This window comes from Pteropus alecto, unplaced genomic scaffold (assembly GCF_000325575.1).
Source record: "Pteropus alecto unplaced genomic scaffold, ASM32557v1 scaffold35, whole genome shotgun sequence".
In the NCBI taxonomy this organism is placed as follows: Eukaryota; Metazoa; Chordata; class Mammalia; order Chiroptera; family Pteropodidae; genus Pteropus; species Pteropus alecto.
Genome location: NW_006437828.1, coordinates 7,324,679 through 7,342,737, shown reverse-complemented (window position 1 = coordinate 7,342,737; position 18,059 = coordinate 7,324,679). Strand labels below are relative to the sequence as shown.

The 18,059-nt window shown below is 38.5% G+C and overlaps 1 protein-coding gene across 2 annotated transcripts in view; it reads left to right on the top strand.

Annotated features, from left to right (window-relative positions):
- Positions 1–18,059, top strand: part of VWA8 (von Willebrand factor A domain containing 8) — a 258,042-nt gene that overhangs the window by 13,775 nt on the left and 226,208 nt on the right. For both annotated transcript variants that reach the window (XM_025049015.1, XM_025049014.1), the window contains exons 3-5: positions 2,672–2,802; positions 6,078–6,188; positions 16,191–16,358. In XM_025049015.1, the coding sequence (XP_024904783.1) occupies positions 2,672–2,802; positions 6,078–6,188; positions 16,191–16,358 (410 nt within the window). The remainder of the gene's footprint in view (positions 1–2,671; positions 2,803–6,077; positions 6,189–16,190; positions 16,359–18,059) is intronic.

Below are 18,059 nucleotides of genomic sequence, written 5' to 3'. Positions count from 1 at the left end.
CAAAGGAGGCCGAGATGTGTGAAAATGTAAAGAAAAAGGACTCCAAGTGTTAAGTTGTTAATGATACAGTTGATATTAGAGTTCAAGGAGAGGAAGTAGGTCCACAACATAGGGGACATCACGTAATTTACTGATGGAGAAGTTAGAGCTTCTTAACTCTTGTTTTGTTTCATTCACAGCAAGTGGACTGACTCATCTTGAAATAGAGTAGACTGTATGTCACAAAAATAGGTTGAACATGTGCATGAGTGTTCATGACATCATTATTGATAATAGCGAAAACGTGGAAATAACCCAAATGTCTATCGGTTGAACACATAAATAAAATGTGGTATACATCTATCCAGTGGAAGATTATTCAGCAGTTAAAAAAATGAACTACCGATACATGCTACAACATGGATGTGCCTTGAACATATTAGGCTAAGTGAAATAAGCCAGTTACAAAAGACTGCATATTATAGGATTCAGTGTACATGAAATATCTAGAATAGGCAGATCTAGAAAGACAGAAAGATTAGTGGTTGCTTAGGACCAGGGGAGATAAAGGATTGGGAGCCGATTGCTAAGGGGTATGGGGTTCCTTTTTGAAATAATGAAAATGTTCTAAAATCGATTGTGGTAATGGTTGCTTTGAATATACTAAAAGCCATTGAATCATACCTTTAAATGGATGAATTGTATAATATATGAGTTATAGCTCAAATAAAATTATTATTAAAAAGAAAAAAAAATGGGTTTAAGCCTGAAGGAAGAAGGACAGTAGCTAAGAGAACATCTGGTGGTTATAAACGAGGTTGACTGTCAAAGGCTCAGGTGAATTGTACCCTAGCAGTGTAAGGCCCCTTGATAGATTCTCATATATAGTTCTTAGAGCAATGTTTCTTAATCTAGGGCATTTTTCTCCAATTGTCTTTCCCAACCCTGTGACATTTGAACACCATAAGTATACTGCGTATCTATCTATCTGTTTATGCATGATGGCCTTTTGGTGAACAACAGACCATTGTAATATCCAAGGATTTTTCTCAAGCCCCCTTCTAGGAACCAGTTTTTGCCCCCGCCCCCACCCCAGGGAATGATTTCCTCCTCCTCTGCCCTATATATGTCCTAGAAGATTCACAGCAGGAGGATAGAAGCCAAGCCTGCCCTGGGGTGATGAGTCTCCTGCCTTTCAGACCGAGGCACTTGGTGTCAGGAAATTATGAGATGCTTTGTGTGACCCAGTAACATGACAAACCAACCAGTCTGCCCAAAACCTTGTCCTCGATCTTCTTAGCAGAAGAAAATGAGAAATTTGTATTTATTTTTTCCAATTATTAAACGTTAGCTTTTGGGGGCAGGCAGGGGGACTACCTTAGTGATATCGTGCGGTCAGAGTCGGGTAAACAGCCCACCTTCATCCTCAGTATGGGTTCTAGTTTGATCCTTGAACTCTTTCATGACCTCACTGGGTGATTAAACAAAAATTTTAAAGTATAGAATAATCAAGACACATAAATATGTACATATAAATATATGTGTATGTGTTTATGTATAAAATGCAGTACAAGAATGAAACAAACACTGTAGCCCACACCCAGTCTAAGAACTAGACTCACCAATACCACTGAAGCCATCCGTGAGAATGAGCCATGCCCAGGTATCCATTATCCTGAATTTATCGTTCTCTTGCTTATTTGCTTTTTCAAGCACTGTATGTGTATGTATTTCTTCTAAAGAATGCAGTTTTTGCTAGCTTATTGAGCTTTATCAAGATAGTATCATATGTGATTTATTCTGAGACTTAATTTGTTTACCCAATATTATACCTTTTAAGAGTCAAACATATTGTTGGAAGCAGTGGTAGTTCATTACATTTTTGTTGTTATGTAATATTCTACTGTGCGTGTTTTATTCATCTCTTGTCTCCAGTTTTACTTTGAACGACACTGCTATGAATATTCTATATCTCTCCTGATGTACAAGGCGAGAGTTTTTCTTATGTACTTAGGGATGCACTTGCTGGGTCACTGGGTGATTTACAAATGAGCAAACACAAATTAATTGTATTAATTCAGATGCTTTAGAAAATGTTTTGGCAGAGGATGAGCAGATTAACAGGTGATTTAATAGTAGACTTAGTCTTCTATTCCCAGAAGAGTTGGCGTAGAGCAGACTTAAATTCTAAAGAAGTCGTTTAAAGTCTTCATCAAACTATGAAATTTGAGATCTCACAACCCATTGCCAACTTACGTTATAATATAGTTTTCTTAAGTTTTCTAGACTATAATAATCGTTAATTATCTGGGAGGATTTAATCATAGCTCCTTTTTAGAACAAAATGATTGGGCCTTAAAACTGTGATAAAGTAATGATACTGTTCCTCATATCATCCTTGAAAATCACTTCTATTCCTTCCATGACACAGGTTATCGTTCAAATGTTTTAATAAGCTTTTACATGTTAGATTATGTGATATCATACACTTTGTCCTGTTTTAATATTGATAATGATGGTCTTATTGCAAAACATTGTGAAAATTTACCAGGTATATGTATCATTGTATGTGTATATACATGTATTTGAATGTATTTTAATATAATATCCTATCTTCATTTATTGCTTGGAGGTTTATATTATATGTAGTAGTCTGATTTGGATTTAATTTAATTTTTTTTCCTCCTTAAAGTTTCAGACTCTCTGGCTCAATCTGTAATTCAGCATCTGAGATGGATAATGCAGAAGGATCTTTTGGGGCAAGATGTCTTTCTAATAGGACCTCCTGGGCCTCTTCGACGCTCTATTGCTATGCAGTACCTGGTAAGCAGTCAATTCCTATGCATTCTAAGACTCTTAACTTTGATAAGTTATATTGTAAAAACAGGGGTCCCCAACCCCCAGGCTGTGGACTGGTACCGGTCCTATTAAAAGCCGGGCCGCACAGCAGGAGGTGAGCTGCCAGCAAGCCAGCGAAGCTTCATCTGTGTTTGCAGCCGCTCCCCAGCGCCAGCATCAGCGCCTCAGCTCCACCTCAGATCATCAGGCATTCGATTCTCCTAGGAGCATCAGGCCCTGGTGCCAAAAAGATTGGGGACCGCCGTTGTAAAATAAATCAAGATTAAGAATTTATAAAAATATCAGGATTAGCCATTACTTGAAAAAAATTGTTAATGTTGAAGAATGATTTGTTTACATAAAGAGTTTAGAAGAGTTATTTGGGAAGAAAATGTGTATTTGCCTTTCACAGCTTTAGCCAATTCTTGCTGTAACTAGAAAGTCCTCCACTTCCAGTGGAAAAGAAATGTAAACTCAGTCAATGAGCAGCAAATAGAATCAGCAACTCTGAAATTACAAAACAAAACTTAGTTTTATACTACTTAGGGAACATCTGTTTATCTCAGATCCACATTTTTAAAAGCCAGATAATTTTTTTTACTTTTTGAGGTTAAGTGACCTTTAAAGGGAGCCTAAGGTTTGTAGGTATCTCTTATGTGTTACACGTCCTTTTTTTTTTTAATAGAAGAGAAAGCAAGTTCATTAAATAACTCACTCAGGCTTTGTCAGCTAGTCAATAATGGAGCTAGACTTCAAATCTCATTAGTTTCCTTTTCCCGACATGTCATCTCAAATCTTTACAGTTCTCTGAGCACGGCTGTGATGTGAGTTGAAATATTCAATTCTCAACCCCAAGTAAAAAAATTTACAAGACTTTTTTCTACCGCGTTGTCAGCATTAATAGGCAGTGCTCTAGTGATTAGAGGGAAAATTCTATCAGATGACGTTGTTTTATTCTGAAGATACTTTTTAGGATGAAAAGGAAAACCTTACTTAAAATTTCCTTTTGTTACTTGACATTAAAGAATTAATTTCTATGCTTTTGAAATATAGGTCACATACTCTTCTATGTCAGTGGTGAATTTATTTTGGTACTTCTAAAATCCTGTAGGGCAGGAATCACAATACAGTGAACAAGTCAGAACCTCACTGCCTCTAGCCCATACCTTTCATATCTTTTGTTCACAGAACCAGTTTGTGAGGTGTAATGTGCCATTGTGTGCGTTGTGTCCTCACTGTGTTAATGTACAAGGCCAACGTGTGTTGTTTGAGAATGCAGAGCCAGCTACTGAGGATCCCTGATTTGGAATCTCTTTAATTTTAAGATGTGCACCCCCCTACCTGGCTCATTTCGAAGACCACAGTATCTCACTTTGCTTTTATTTCTGGAAAGACTTTGAAGCTTGTTCAGAAGGAATGTGGAATGACAACCATCACGCTGGTTCAAAAATGCAACATAAGTCTGTAAGCGTGAAGCCTGCATCTTAAAACAAAACAAAACTTTAAATTGTGAATTAGAACTGTGGCAGCTTTAGGATGTGAAAATACACATAAGAAACCTTACTGGCCTGAACTGCCTTGCAGACTCTGCCGTGGGCACCGTCGCCATGCAATACAAGGGCCTATGCTCAGTGCTAGCCACAGTGGGTTAGTTTTTTAAAGGCAGAAATTTGGGGGCAAACCTGCTGAATTAAGGAGAAATTAAGTAGAAGTAATTTGATAGTTGTGTTCATATTTAACTCCTATAAAAAGAGTTAAGTAGATAACACAAAAGCACAGCAGACCACTGCGGCCGCCTCCACCCGCGGCTCTGGAGCTGTGAGCGAGCTTGCTCGGAACGCCTCTGTCAGGAGCGGCTGCAGAGACTCTGGTGCTTGTCTTGGCTGATGACAATCCTGGGATGAAGCTGTCAGGGCCGAGGATCGTATCCTCGCTGTGCAGTTCAGGGTATTACTGTGGTACCTTTTAGTGGTCAGGGGCATGCGTCACTTTGTCAACCAGTGTGAATGAGAGGGTTTTTCGGTGAGTGTGATCACGTTCAGCCAATCCATGACACAGACGTGAAGGTCCAGTGATGTGTTTCAGAAGCAAGAAGGAGGTATCTGGCAAAAAATAACTTGCTCCTTTACTCCAAAGCTGTGCTCTCACAGGCAGTTCATTCTTACTTAGAAAAGCATCATTTGGGATCACCATATCTTCGCCACTGCGATATGTGTTTTCTCTATTTGAAATATTTTTCTTCTTTCCATAAAAGCTTAAATTTATGGGTGCATGGGAACAGGCACAGTTTTTAAAAATAATGACAACAATAATATATTTTTATTAATATCACACGGAGATGCTGTGGAGAAAAAGGTCTTTTTTCTGGAGTATAAAGGAATGAGATGAATGAGCATGCGAATAACGAGCATTAATGGCGTGCCCATTCAGCTTTTTTCTTTACACTCCAGTAAATTCATTTGTTTTCCCTGTTTAGTAAAAACCTCATATGTCTAATTTGATTGGAGAATATCACTGTTTTTAATTCAACATTGTAATAAATCAAGGGTAATGTTAAAAACTTCCACATAGTTGTTACATGTAAGCAACATGACTTTTGGGATGGGTAAATTATTCTAAAAGAAATGGTTTCTGCATATGTGTTTTTTTTGTGTGTGAAAATTCTTTTTTTCCTTCTCCTCCTCCCTCTCCCCTTCCTCTTTTTCATCATTTTTTTTCTTCTTTTCCTTCCTGAACAGCTATGTTTGTGTCTCTCCCTTCTGTTGACCTCCCTGTTGGTATTAATCTTATTTTCACACTTGGTAGAGTACCTAACATATTGCATACAGTTGGTAAACATTGGCTAATTAAAGGAATTAATTTAAATCATCCTTTTAAAAAAAAGATGAACATTACTTGCAGAAATGGCTATCATTTGGGAGAAAACCAAGTAGCCTAATTATTACTCATGATATTTGAAAAGAATTCTATAGGAGACATTAAGATTTATAAGATCCAATTGTGACTATTATTGCTTAAGTAGTAAATAATTATTAAGTGGTAAATTACAGGGTGCAGTAGCAGTAGAGCTCTGAGGAGAGAGACATACATGTTTTGATTAACGCTCAATTTATTGTATTTTTTTGCAAAACTGAGGCTCGAAAATGTTTTAATTCAGAATTACATCTAAATGCCCTTCTCCAGGGCAGGGGCATCGTCAGCTCCAGAGCATGCTGGGAATTTGATTTTACTGTGGAACAATTTCGCTCTCTGCCCTACAGGAGCTGACCAAACGGGAGGTAGAGTACATCTCCTTGTCAAGGGACACCACGGAGAGCGACCTCAAGCAGCGCCGAGAGATCCGTGCGGGCTCGGCTTTCTACATTGACCAGGCGAGTCCTCACGACGCGCAACACGGGTCGGGTTGCTCGCGGTCTACACAGCGCTGATTGTTAAAGTAGAAAGGGAGTAGCTTTTGTAGCAGTGACAGATAGATGCACTGTGCTCTCTTCAGACGGATTCGATGTAGGTTTTTGGTTTTTCTGTTCTTGGAAAATGCCTTCTTGATTTAGTACGAAATCAGAAACTAGATGAAATCAAAGCTTCTGAAATGTTGGTTAAAGATCACGATGCTGATTTCTTAATTTTCAGTTACTTTCTACTACCTGCCTATAGAAATTTGATATTTTAAAAAAAGAATGCTTAAACGACGGTGGAAGAACTGGCTTCGTGCGGTAGAGCACGGATTTAAAAACATTTTTCGATTGAATTTTATATTTGGATTGATTGTCGCAATGTAAACAGTTGGGAGGAGAAAGTGGATTTTTATATGTTTGTAATTTTAAAGACGGCTTAAAACTGGCTATTTAGAAATTTCAGAAATTGAGTTTTTATGTAACTGAATTTATTGATTAAGGTTTACTTCTTGAAACAAATTATTGAGATGAAACTCTGTAATATACCTTCCTGCCATTCTAAAAATCATATTTTCATATATCTATTTTACCAGTTTATAAAATGTTCAAAGTGCTACATAAATGTATGGTAGTATTTCATACTTTTGTGGTTTCTTGGAGAATCCTACCCATTATGAATACCAGTTATTTAGGAAGTTGTGCTGCATTAACACCTTCAAAACCTGTGACTGAGGTGTAGAAATGTTTTTATTCTCTAAGTCGCTTCAGACTATTTATTGAGATTGTATCTGATTTTCATAGTTTTTCTTCTATCTCATTTCCTGGCAGTTAATATTCCTTACTGTTGGTTCATAATCAGATCCTATCCGTTTTTTGCTTAAAGCCACGCAATCTCATCACACCTAGAATAAAATCCAGACCCTTTCATATGGCCTACGACACCTTACAGGACTTGATCTTATCCACTTCATCTTCTTCCCTCTTTGCTTTGCTTTCCGTGCTCCAGTTATGGTGGCCTTGCTCTCTTAACAAGAGACCAAATGCTTTCCAGCCTCAGAGCCTTTGCTCTGTATTATCTTCTCCTAGATCTGTGTATCGCTGCCACCTCATCATTCAGATTATAAATTCTGGGAACATTTTAGCTGAAGTAGTCACTGACCTTGCCCACCCCATTCCGTGTACCGTGCTGTCATGTTACATAGTGTAATCTTCAGAGCACCTATCACTCTATGGATTGGCCTAATTATTTCTTTGTTTTTATGTTTATTGTCTGTCTTCCCCACTAGAATGTAAGTATCTTGCTTATCTCTGGCACCAGAAACTGTCTGGAATATACTTGGCACTTATACTTGATGATAGATTTCTCCTTGGATAATCAACCTCATTAAATTTTAAGGAAGTTGAGAGTAAATGGGCTCTGGATGAGACCAGGGGGCTTTCCAGTGGAAAAGATACCTTTCTTTTTGATATCTGTTTTGAGTCATCAGAATGAATAATACTCATCTGAATTCTTCATGGATGGAAGTTGCCAGTTGATTACCTGCTGGTCATATGTTTGTTAGACTAAAAGATCTTTTTATTTATTGTATTTAGAATTTTTTACTTATTTAATAGTCTTAACTATTGAATTTGATATCTTGGGTCAAGAGAGATGCGGTGTCTTCATTTCCTGTCAGGCGACGCCTCTAACCTAGATGGGCCAGTGAAGGTGAAAAATACTTGTGGCCACCTGGTGGGTGCTGGGAGAGAAGTTTGGGGTTTTCAGTGTGGTCGGCATTGTGTGCACATTTGAGTGATGTCCAAGTAATTACAAAATGACATTTTAGCTGAACACCTTGGCAAAACTCCCAAATCCCAGTTGGAGGTCATGGCCATCGACCACTGCTTATTTTCATGCAGGATTAAGGATGATTGATGAGGTTAGACTTGACTGCTACTCTCCAAGGTCACAAGTAGTTTAATAATTCTGTCGTGGAGAATTTGTATTTTCTTTCGAAATAATGATTATTTTGTCTGATTAATCAAGTCACAAATGCTCAGTTTCTAGATTATATAATATAGTACTTATTAATTAACAAGTATTTATTGAGATGACTGCTATGTGTCGGGCACTATCTAGGTGCAGTGAACAAAAGAAACAGATTCTTTTCATCATAGAGCCTGTGTTTTAGTGGGAAAAACAAAAGAACGATTAAGGTAAGATAGTACAATAAATGCTAAGAGCACATGGAAGAGTATAAAAATTACTGCTCATTTTCTTCTCCCGTCAAGACCAACAGTGTGAATATTTTCTGAATTTCTATCATGTCTATATGCATAGTTATTTAATCATATGTAATTTTTACAAAATGCTGCATACATGTATACAAAGTTTTATAGTCTTTTTTAAGAACCTGGTATTTGATCAGAAGCACCTTCCTGTGACATGAGATATTCCTCAAAAATATGATTTTTAGTGTCCAAATAGTATTTTATCAAATACATATGACATTATTTATTTAACATTCCCATTGTATCCACATTTTTATGTTGTAGGTCATTTGGGTTCTTTCTAAATTTTCACTATTATGAATAACCCTTTGGTGAATGTCATAGCAATCTATATCTTGTTATTATTTCCGATTACTTTTTTAGATTTCAATACTAGAAATATAATTACTAATCAAAAGGTCTGGACATTTTTAAGAGTCTTGATATGTGTTTATTGACAAATTGCTTTCAAGGAAGGCTAGTCTAACTCATACTCTCTTCAGTGCACTATGAGATCGCCTCATGGATTCTTGTCAACACTGAGTGTTTCTGAGTATGTACTTTGCCAAATTGATAGGCTTTAATCTGCATTAAAATTATTAACCAGCTTTAATCCTTTTTATGTTTATTGGCTATTGCTTCTATAAGATGTCAATGAATTGAGCTGGTACAGAAAAGGAGAGAGGTGCTGATTAAATAAGTTACAGTCTGTCAAGAAAACGTTGAAATTTATACCATGCTTGTCTATGTAAATATTTCCCATAACTTAGATATTTGTTGATGTGAAGGTCATTTAAATATTTTTTATGCAATTACTTTGGTAAGCAGATTATGCATTACTTTTAAAGAAGAAGAATTGGTTAAAGAACAGAAATATGAAATTTTATATGACCGATAATTATGACACCCATGGAGAAATAGGAGACTAAGATAATTTTGCTACCATATTAATTTTCATTTGCCTCAGAAGATAAAAAAATATGAAAAAGCCTAAATCACCGATATTCTAACCCTTTAAAAATCTTTTACTATCCTCATTTTTCTTCTTACTTTACTTATTGTCATTCTCATTATTAATTCTGTTTATTGCCATATGACTCCAAAGAGAGGACTTTAAGTCAATATACAGTTGCCTGGATTACTCAAATATGTGCCAATATAAATTAGCTCAGCTACAAATAAATTAGTTTTCATGTCCGACTGACATGAGACTCTCTTTATTCCTAAGATAAAAAGCCAAGATGGGGAATTTCAAATGATTTTAACTATTTTAAGCCAGGAACTCTCTTTTCACATTTGTACCTTGTTAACTTGTTTGACACAATACTGTGAAGTTCTATGATATACAATATATATATTTACTATTAAGTATAAAAATGCACTTTAAACAATTACATAACATTTTAATGTATTCTGTTTTGGATTATTCTTGATTCTCTCTTAGTATTAGAAAAAGTAAGGATTAACTTTTTTAATGCACTGCCTAAATATTACAATAGGTCATCAAAAGCAACTCTTAATAAATTAAGTAACAGTGCCATTGACCAGAAAATAAGATTTTTTTATCTTGTCTAAATTCCTCTTACTTATTTTAGCAAATAGAGAAAAACATTTACTTGTAAACTTTATCCCATTTGTGGATGCTGAAGCCACTTTCCATGTGTAACCACTATTAAAAATTACAAAGCTATCTTTAAGTTCATTCTTAAATTAAGTTTTTGGAATTTGGAAAGTGTCTCCTGCAGAAGCGAGGCTGTTGAGAGTGGCTGAAGTCGGTATTTGCACCAGATCCTTTGCGGCCATATTGTTATGTTCCTGATTGTCACTTGGACAGTTGGAAAAAGTCTGTCTGTGTTTACTCTGGGTGCTGTGTTAGTCACAACCCAGACCTTGGCTGCTTATCATGTTGCCATTTTACACAGGTAAACTCTTACCTACTCACATAATGTTAACTGTTTGGCAGATTTGTATAATTCACTTAAAAAATCAAGGGAGATAGAAAGAACTTTTACTGGAGTCCTCTGTTGTGCCAGGTGCATTCAGTTCCCAAAACAGCCGTAGGAGGGAGCTGACTTCCCCGATTTGTAGGTGAAGTGTCAGAGCCTTAGAGGGCCATGGTCACGCAGCTGATAAATGGCAGCGGTGGGGTTTAAACCAGGATCGGTGGATTCTGGAGTTTCGGTTTCTTCTTCCATTTTCCTCTGCTTCTCTGGAAGAGCAGAGATGATGTCAGGGACGACGGCAATGACTGCAGGATGGTCGTGTTCATAGTAACAGCAGTCTGTTTGAAGGCTTGCTGTGCACCCCCAGGCTCCCTCACTCAGTCTTCAGCATAGTCTGTGAGATAAGCGCGTAGTCAGCGTAGCTTTAGAAAAGGGAGGCTCAGAGAGGTAAACCAGCTGCCCGCAAGCACGCGCAGCAGGTGAGAGCTAGAATGACCAAAGTCAGTCCGCTCCTTTTCTGATATTTTAAAATAAAGAACTCGAAATGTAATTTTCCCCCGTTTTACTTTGGCTTCCTCAGTGCTATTACAATGTAGCCATTTTGAGTAATTGGAAGCTTTTTGGAGTCTATTTTCATTAAATCATAGCTATCTTAATAAAAGTTTATATTTTAATAGGTTCGCGAGCTTTACATTTTTTCCAGTACTGCTTTGACTCATGAACAGTGACGTCGTGCGGTACCCCTTGAGGATACTCTCATTTAGGAAATGAGGACACAGGCCTCCAGATTAATCGTTTGCCTTAGGTCTTGTATCAGATCAGAAGCAAATCTGGAACAGGGACTTAGCTTTTGATTTTAGGTCATGCAGCTGCTTTTCACTTGAAATCCTTTGTGTCCACATGTTGGGCCGTTAAAGCTGCGACACGAGATGGTTTGTCCAGAAGGATCGTGCTGGAGAAAATTAGGTCTCTGGCAGCTCCATAGCTTGAAGGCAGGAAAGGGTCTTTCTGGTTGATCTGCTTTGAGAAGTGATGACTGGTATTCATTCCACACAAAATATGTGTGTGCACTGCTCCTTTCTTTTTCTATGTTTACACTAAAAAAATTATACCATGATTATTTCATTTAAAAATCTGTGTAGAAAATTTTTGAAACATGTAGCCTAAACCTTCCATGCTGACAGTTCAACTTGTTCTCTTCTGTTCTCATAGAAGTGTGGGCATAGAGAACTCACATCCTTCCTATCAAACTTCTTCCTAAACTTACACAACAGCATCTTTTAACTAAGTGGTTACATTTTTATTCCATAAACATGGAAAGCCCGCGGTGAGCCAGTGTTGTACCAGTCTGCGTAAAGGACAGGATTCTCACCAGCTGAAGACATCTATGGGAAAACTAGGAAAACATCAGTGTTGTGTTTCCACACGCAGGTGCCGAGCAAACAGGGGGCAGGTGCCGAGCAAACAGGGGGCAGGGGCGTCGGTGCAAGGAAGGAGGATGTTTGAGTCTCGGTTGGGCACAAACTCATAGCACTTTTTTCTCTCGACCATCTCCAGTTAAGTCTGAGATCACAGTATAGTGCAGTACATTGTTGATAGGTTATAGTGCTGAGTGGATTTGCTAGTCAGCCGTTTTTAATATTCTTCTTTACGGATGTTATCAGATTGCATTAATAAAGTTTGGCAATACTGGCGAAAGTATTTTAATCATTTTATAGTCTGTTTTAAGGAAGAATCAGGAAGCAAGACGATACCGAAATAGTAACTAGTATTTTTTTCTATAAATTCAGTGATTCACATTTTGTTACCAAAGAGCATTTTCTTAAGGTTTCCTCCTTTAGCCAGTATTGTTGCCTACATATAACATTTTTAATTTGCATACACTCTGGGTCTAAAACCATATAAGCAATTTGAGATTTGAGAGAAATCTTAAAAATCTTGGATGATCCTTTGCATGTCAATTTTATTTTCATTTTATTTACCTAAAAAAATTATACTCATTATACATTTATAATGTCCTTTTTATATTCTTGTCTTTGTATCCAATTGCACTATAAAGTATCTATTCTCATCACCACTTAAAATTGTTTGTACCACAAATAATTTAACATTAAATTAATAAGAACAAAGTTTGGGAGGATTTAAAAAATATTCTTAAATAAAGTTGAGATAAATGATATAATTATGGGTCTTACTGTTGAAATAGACTTTAAAGATGTCACGATTTAGTCATTATAACTTCCAGCAGCTAGAATGCCATTGCCTGAAGGATAACTGAAGATAGAGATATGGTGCCCGCTCCCGTTAGCTCTTCCAGTAAAAAAGCGGGAAGTAAATGAAGGCTTCCATTGGGATGCTGGCAGTGAGAGTGGAAAGAGGTGATGGATGCATAAGGTATTTAGAGGTTACACTTACACTGTTCGAGGAATCGGAAGTAATAAATCCTCGGGGATGGGAGAATAAATTACACTTCAATCGAAATGGACATCAGTTTAGGGAAGAAGTCGTGAGCTTGATTTGATTCAGCACGTTGAGTTTGAACATCCATACAGAGATGTTAAAAAGGAATTTGGAAGTATGCCTATGGAGCTCAGGAGACAGGCTAGGATCACAGGGCACGTTCTTCAAGCATAATAAAATAAAGAAAATTAGAGCGCCGTATGTAGTCCATGATGTGGTGCCTGCCATGCAGTGGGTGCTTAATAAGCAAATGAGGGTCTGTGGGGGTAGCTTAGATCTTCGCCAGTGAAATAACTGATAAGAAAAGGGGGGGTGAAATGGTTAAGGGTAGAACCCTGTGAAATGCTTGCTTCGTAGAGGACAGGAGGTGAAGGGAAAGGAAGGGGAGAACGAATTTAGCTAATGTCCAAGACAGAAGATGAAGCACAAGAGAGGATCAAAGGAAGAGGGTTGAAGGAAAGGAGAACATGAAGATCAAGAAAAAGCCTGATTTGGTTATTGGTGCTTCGAAGTGAGCAGTTTCAGTAAAATAAGGGTGATGGGAGCTTATTAGAGGCAGCGCATTTTCAAGGGGATAAAGGAAAGGATAAAGAGACGATATGAAGAGTTATCAGGAGGCTGTAGGTTTTCTTAAAGTTACAGACATTTTTGTAGAAGGGAAGGAATTTGAAGATGCAAATAAGAGATGGCATAGTTGCTGGAAGAAGAATTCGGAGGAGGTGGGAGGAGATGCCACTAGCTCTAAGTAGAAAGGGCTAGCCTTGGAGGTAGGCTGAGCGACACCTTGTCCAAGGCGGACATCAGGAGAGCAGAAAGATGAAGACCCAGTGGGACTGTGATGGAGTCGGGGTGAGTCATAGAGTCTCGGTTCAGGAGCCTTTAATCATCGTAGCAAAGTACTGGGCAAGGCCATGGGAAGGGGCTGAAGGAGACCTTGGAAGCTTGGCTTGGCAATGGCTATTACGAAGGATGAAGGCAAAACTCTCATGAATGATGCAAATTTGCAGTGGCTTCTCCTCGAGATTATCACAGATCAATCTAGATCGTAATAGAGCAAATGGGAGGAGCTTCAGGTTGTGGTAACTTAGTTTTTTTAAGTTATGAGCTATGCTGTCTTGGAGTAAATAGATTCTTGTGAAAGAAAGCTTAATTGAAACCTTGGCTAAAACATGGAATTTTCAGAAGAAGTAGTTTGTGTTTTGATTTCAAATAGTCTCAAACTATTTTTATGGCTTTGTCCTTTATACACCTAGCAAAAATGAGAAATTTTTTTCTGTTCTTTAGAAACAACTAAATCACATCCACACTTTAAAAAAAAAAAAAAAGTAAAGCTACTACTACAAGATGGCCAGGTTGGTAGAAAAGAATTAAAATATATATGATAATAAATTTGAAGGATTATATATGAATTTATTTTATTTTTAAAATAGGGTGATCATCTTGAGTCTAATGTAGTTTTCATAAGTTATTTTTTATGATAGTATAGGGACATCTAAATTCTACAGTATAGTATAATATTTACAGTTTATTAAAAGGAGGCTTGATTAAGTAATGTCTGTTTTCTATGCTTGGAAGATAAATGCTTTACTATTTGAAAAATATTAAGTCTTTAAAAAATAGCGATTGTCTTTTTTCTCCCTTTAGACATTCAGGTCATTTTGTAGCTAATTACTATAGGGAAAATTAAATTTCAAGCAAAGGGATCAGTATAAATAAAGGCAGATTTTTCCAGTAAAGCAGTATGGTACATCTGTGAGAGAGAGAGAGAGAGAGAGAGAGAGAGTGTGTGTGTGTGTGTGTGTGTGTGTGTGTGTGTGTGTGTGTGTGTGTATGTAGGGAGATCACAACCAGTTAATTGTAGCAAAAATATAATGTGAAGTAACTGATGTCAGACAGTGGTGTTGGATCAGTAGATAGATGCCATATTGTGATAGATAAATATGCCAAATTAAGGAGCTTAGACTTAGTAGGTTGGAGATCTGAGAGCTAAGGAAGGTTTGAACTAGGTGGATAGTACAAAGAATGAGTTCAAGAAATGTTGAGGAAGTTAAATCATCAGGACAAGGTGATAAATTGAATGTTGAAGGTAAGATAGGAATCAAGGATCCTCGCGTGGAAGAATGGTGGTCCCACCTTAAATAGAAAGTACAGGAGGAGGAGCAGGTTTGGGGGGGCAGTAAGATGTGTTCAGGGTTCCAGGGGAGCCTGAGGTGCTCATGGAGTCTGGTCGGAGACACCCAGTGAGGGATCGTGCAGTCAAGCTTGAGAGAGCTTCAGACTGGGGAGTCACCAGCAGAGAGATGGTAGCTGGAACTCGTGACTGGTAGGATTACCCAGGCTGACCTCGTAGCCTAAGGAGAACTGTGGGCTGAAGATGTAATTCTGGCGTCATCGGCATGGAATTGAGCAGGCAGAGAAGGAGAAAGTTTTTCTAAAAGAATGCAGTACATGGAGGCCGAAGAAGGAGAGGTTTAAGGGGAGCGTGGTCGTGGAAACTTAGCAGCATGTATCCTCCTCCTGTTGCATGTGCAGGAGAAATACCATTGAAGGTTTCAAGGATTTTGACCATTTTCAAGGATTTTGACCGAGAAGAAGTTTTCTGTTTTGTTTAGGCTCTATCAGTTAAAGAAAAAAAATTTTTTTTTTTTACATCTTTAATACTTTTTTGTATTATAGTTTTCCTGTCTCTTACCATTTGAGGCCTACTTTATTTCCTATTTTTCTTTATTACTACTTTTCTTAAAATATACTTGGAAGACTCATGGGACTATGGCTCTCATCAGTCTGTAAGCGGCTGTGTGAATCTTTCCATTTTGGTACATTTGTAGTGTTGGTCTCACTGAACATTGCAATGAACCCAATTCATTTGGACGACGACTCCTGTTTAAAACCTGACAGCCTCCATGTGTTCTCACCTAGCGTATTGGATTCTCTCGAGAAGCCCGTGGGATAGACAGGGCAGACTGTGATCTTCGTTTCTATTTTCAAGGAATCTGTTTCCTTGTTTAATTATGTTACTGATTTACAGATAGCGCCTAGCGTTCTATTTCACTGGGCATTATCTGAAATGGTACAGCCAAAAGGAACCTTGGAGATCATTTCTTCCAGCTCTTCGTTTTATAAATGGAAAAACAGGCCTAAAGAGAGAAAATCACTTGCCTGAGATCATATAGGCAGAGAAAGCAAAGTCAAGACCTGGGACCTTGCTTTCCTGGTTTCTGGTCCCATGCGATAAGAACCTCACGTGTAATTTGCGCTGCGGGTCAAATCAGGCCATGCTCTGCTGTCTTCGATGTCTTACGTTGCTTCCGTTTCTTGGGAACAGTGTGCGGTGCGTGCAGCCACGGAAGGCAGAACTCTCATTTTGGAAGGCTTGGAAAAGGCGGAGAGGAATGTTCTGCCTGTTTTGAACAACTTGCTGGAAAATAGGGAGATGCAGCTTGAAGATGGACGCTTCCTAATGTCTGCCCAGCGTTACGACAAACTTCTCCAAGTAAGAAAAGGAAAATTGGCTGCTTTGTCTTAGCTACTGAGCTGTGGGTGGTGCCATTCGTTATGTAAGTCACGATTATATCGGAATAAGGACACATGTTTAGGTGACCCATATATGTGGCAAATTGCCGAAGTCATGTCATGAGTTTGCAGTTTTACAAGACTGTTCAAATATTTGCAGACTATGTTAGAAAACCTCCAAGGATTTTACTTTTTCTTGCCAATCTAACAACTTTCCTTCCTTCTTTCCTTCCTTCCTTCCCTCTCTCCTCCCTCCTTCCTCCCCCATTTCCTTTCTCCCTTCCTTCATTCCTCTTTTTTTCTCCTTTTAATTCTTCTTCCCTTCTCCCTTCCTACTCTCCAGTCTTCCTTTTTTTTTCATCTCTCAACAACTGTTTACTGAAGCCTAACGGCTTCTAGACAGCGATGGGAATACAAAGCTGAAAAAATTTCAGTTTTTGGCCTCGGGATGCTTGAAGTCCAGCAGGTATTGACAGAAATGAGTAAGAGATTTAAAAGATAACTGATGGCCCAAGCTACCAGCATCGGACACCTAAGTTGTTGTAAGGGCCTCCTCGCTAGACCCCCTACGTCCATCCTTCCTGCCCCGCAGCAGTCAGTGATTACTTTAAAACATATGACAGATCAGGTCATTCCTCTGTTCTAACCCTCTAATAACTTCCTGTTCTTCTCAGAATAAAATCCAGAGTCTTTACAGTGTATAACCTGGTCCTGTACTGCCTCTTGGGCCTGTATCCTTCTGTACTTCTCCTTCCTTACTCCACTCTGGCTACTAGATTTTTACTTTAAACACGCTGGATAGGTGTTCTCCTACCTGCTGGGTGCTTTGCATAGGCACTTCGTTCTTCTGGAATGCTTTTCTCCCAGCTGTCTGCCTGGCTCACTTCTGTATCTCCTTCATGTCTTTGCTCAGACATGATATCATCAATGAAGTTGCCCTCGTCCACCAATTTTAAACTGTCATGTGCCCTCTGCCCCATACTTCCTTACCCCACTCTGTTTTTTCCATAAAGTCTTCTAACATCCTACACGATTTACTTATTATGTTTTTAGTTCATTGTCTGCTTCCCTTTACTAGATTATAACTTTTACTGGGGGGGGAACTTGTGTTGCTGTTGACATCTCAAGCTCTTAGAGCAATGTGCGGTGCTTGGTCGGTGCCCGATAACTATATGTTGGATGAATGAATGGGTGCAATAAAATCTTTAAATGCTGTGATACAGGTGCCTCTAAAGAGGGCAACAGCAAGAGACTGCGGGCCTCTTCAAAGGCCTTTGGGAAGCGGTTTGTGCCATGTCACAAAAGGACAAGAAGACAGCCCTGTTCATTCAGCTCCGGCTGTACCAGGGACTGACGGCTCTGCCTCTGCATTCTAGGACTTAGAGTCTCTCTCACACCTGTTCCGTAGATACATGTATGCTACTTTTACTGCTCCAGGCTGGTGATAGATTGCTCAAGAGCAGGATGTGTCTTAAACTTCTTGGTCCTGCTCCCTGGGAGCTCTTACAAGCCTAGGATACCCAAGCACTGAATAATAGACATTGACACCAGAGGGTCTGATTGAAATGATCCTCCATGACTGGCAGGACCAGAAGCATCTTTCAGATGCCTGCTGCGGCGTGAGCCTGCTTTCTGGAAAACCTGCCTTGCAACCCTTTTAACACTGTTTCTCTACCGTTTA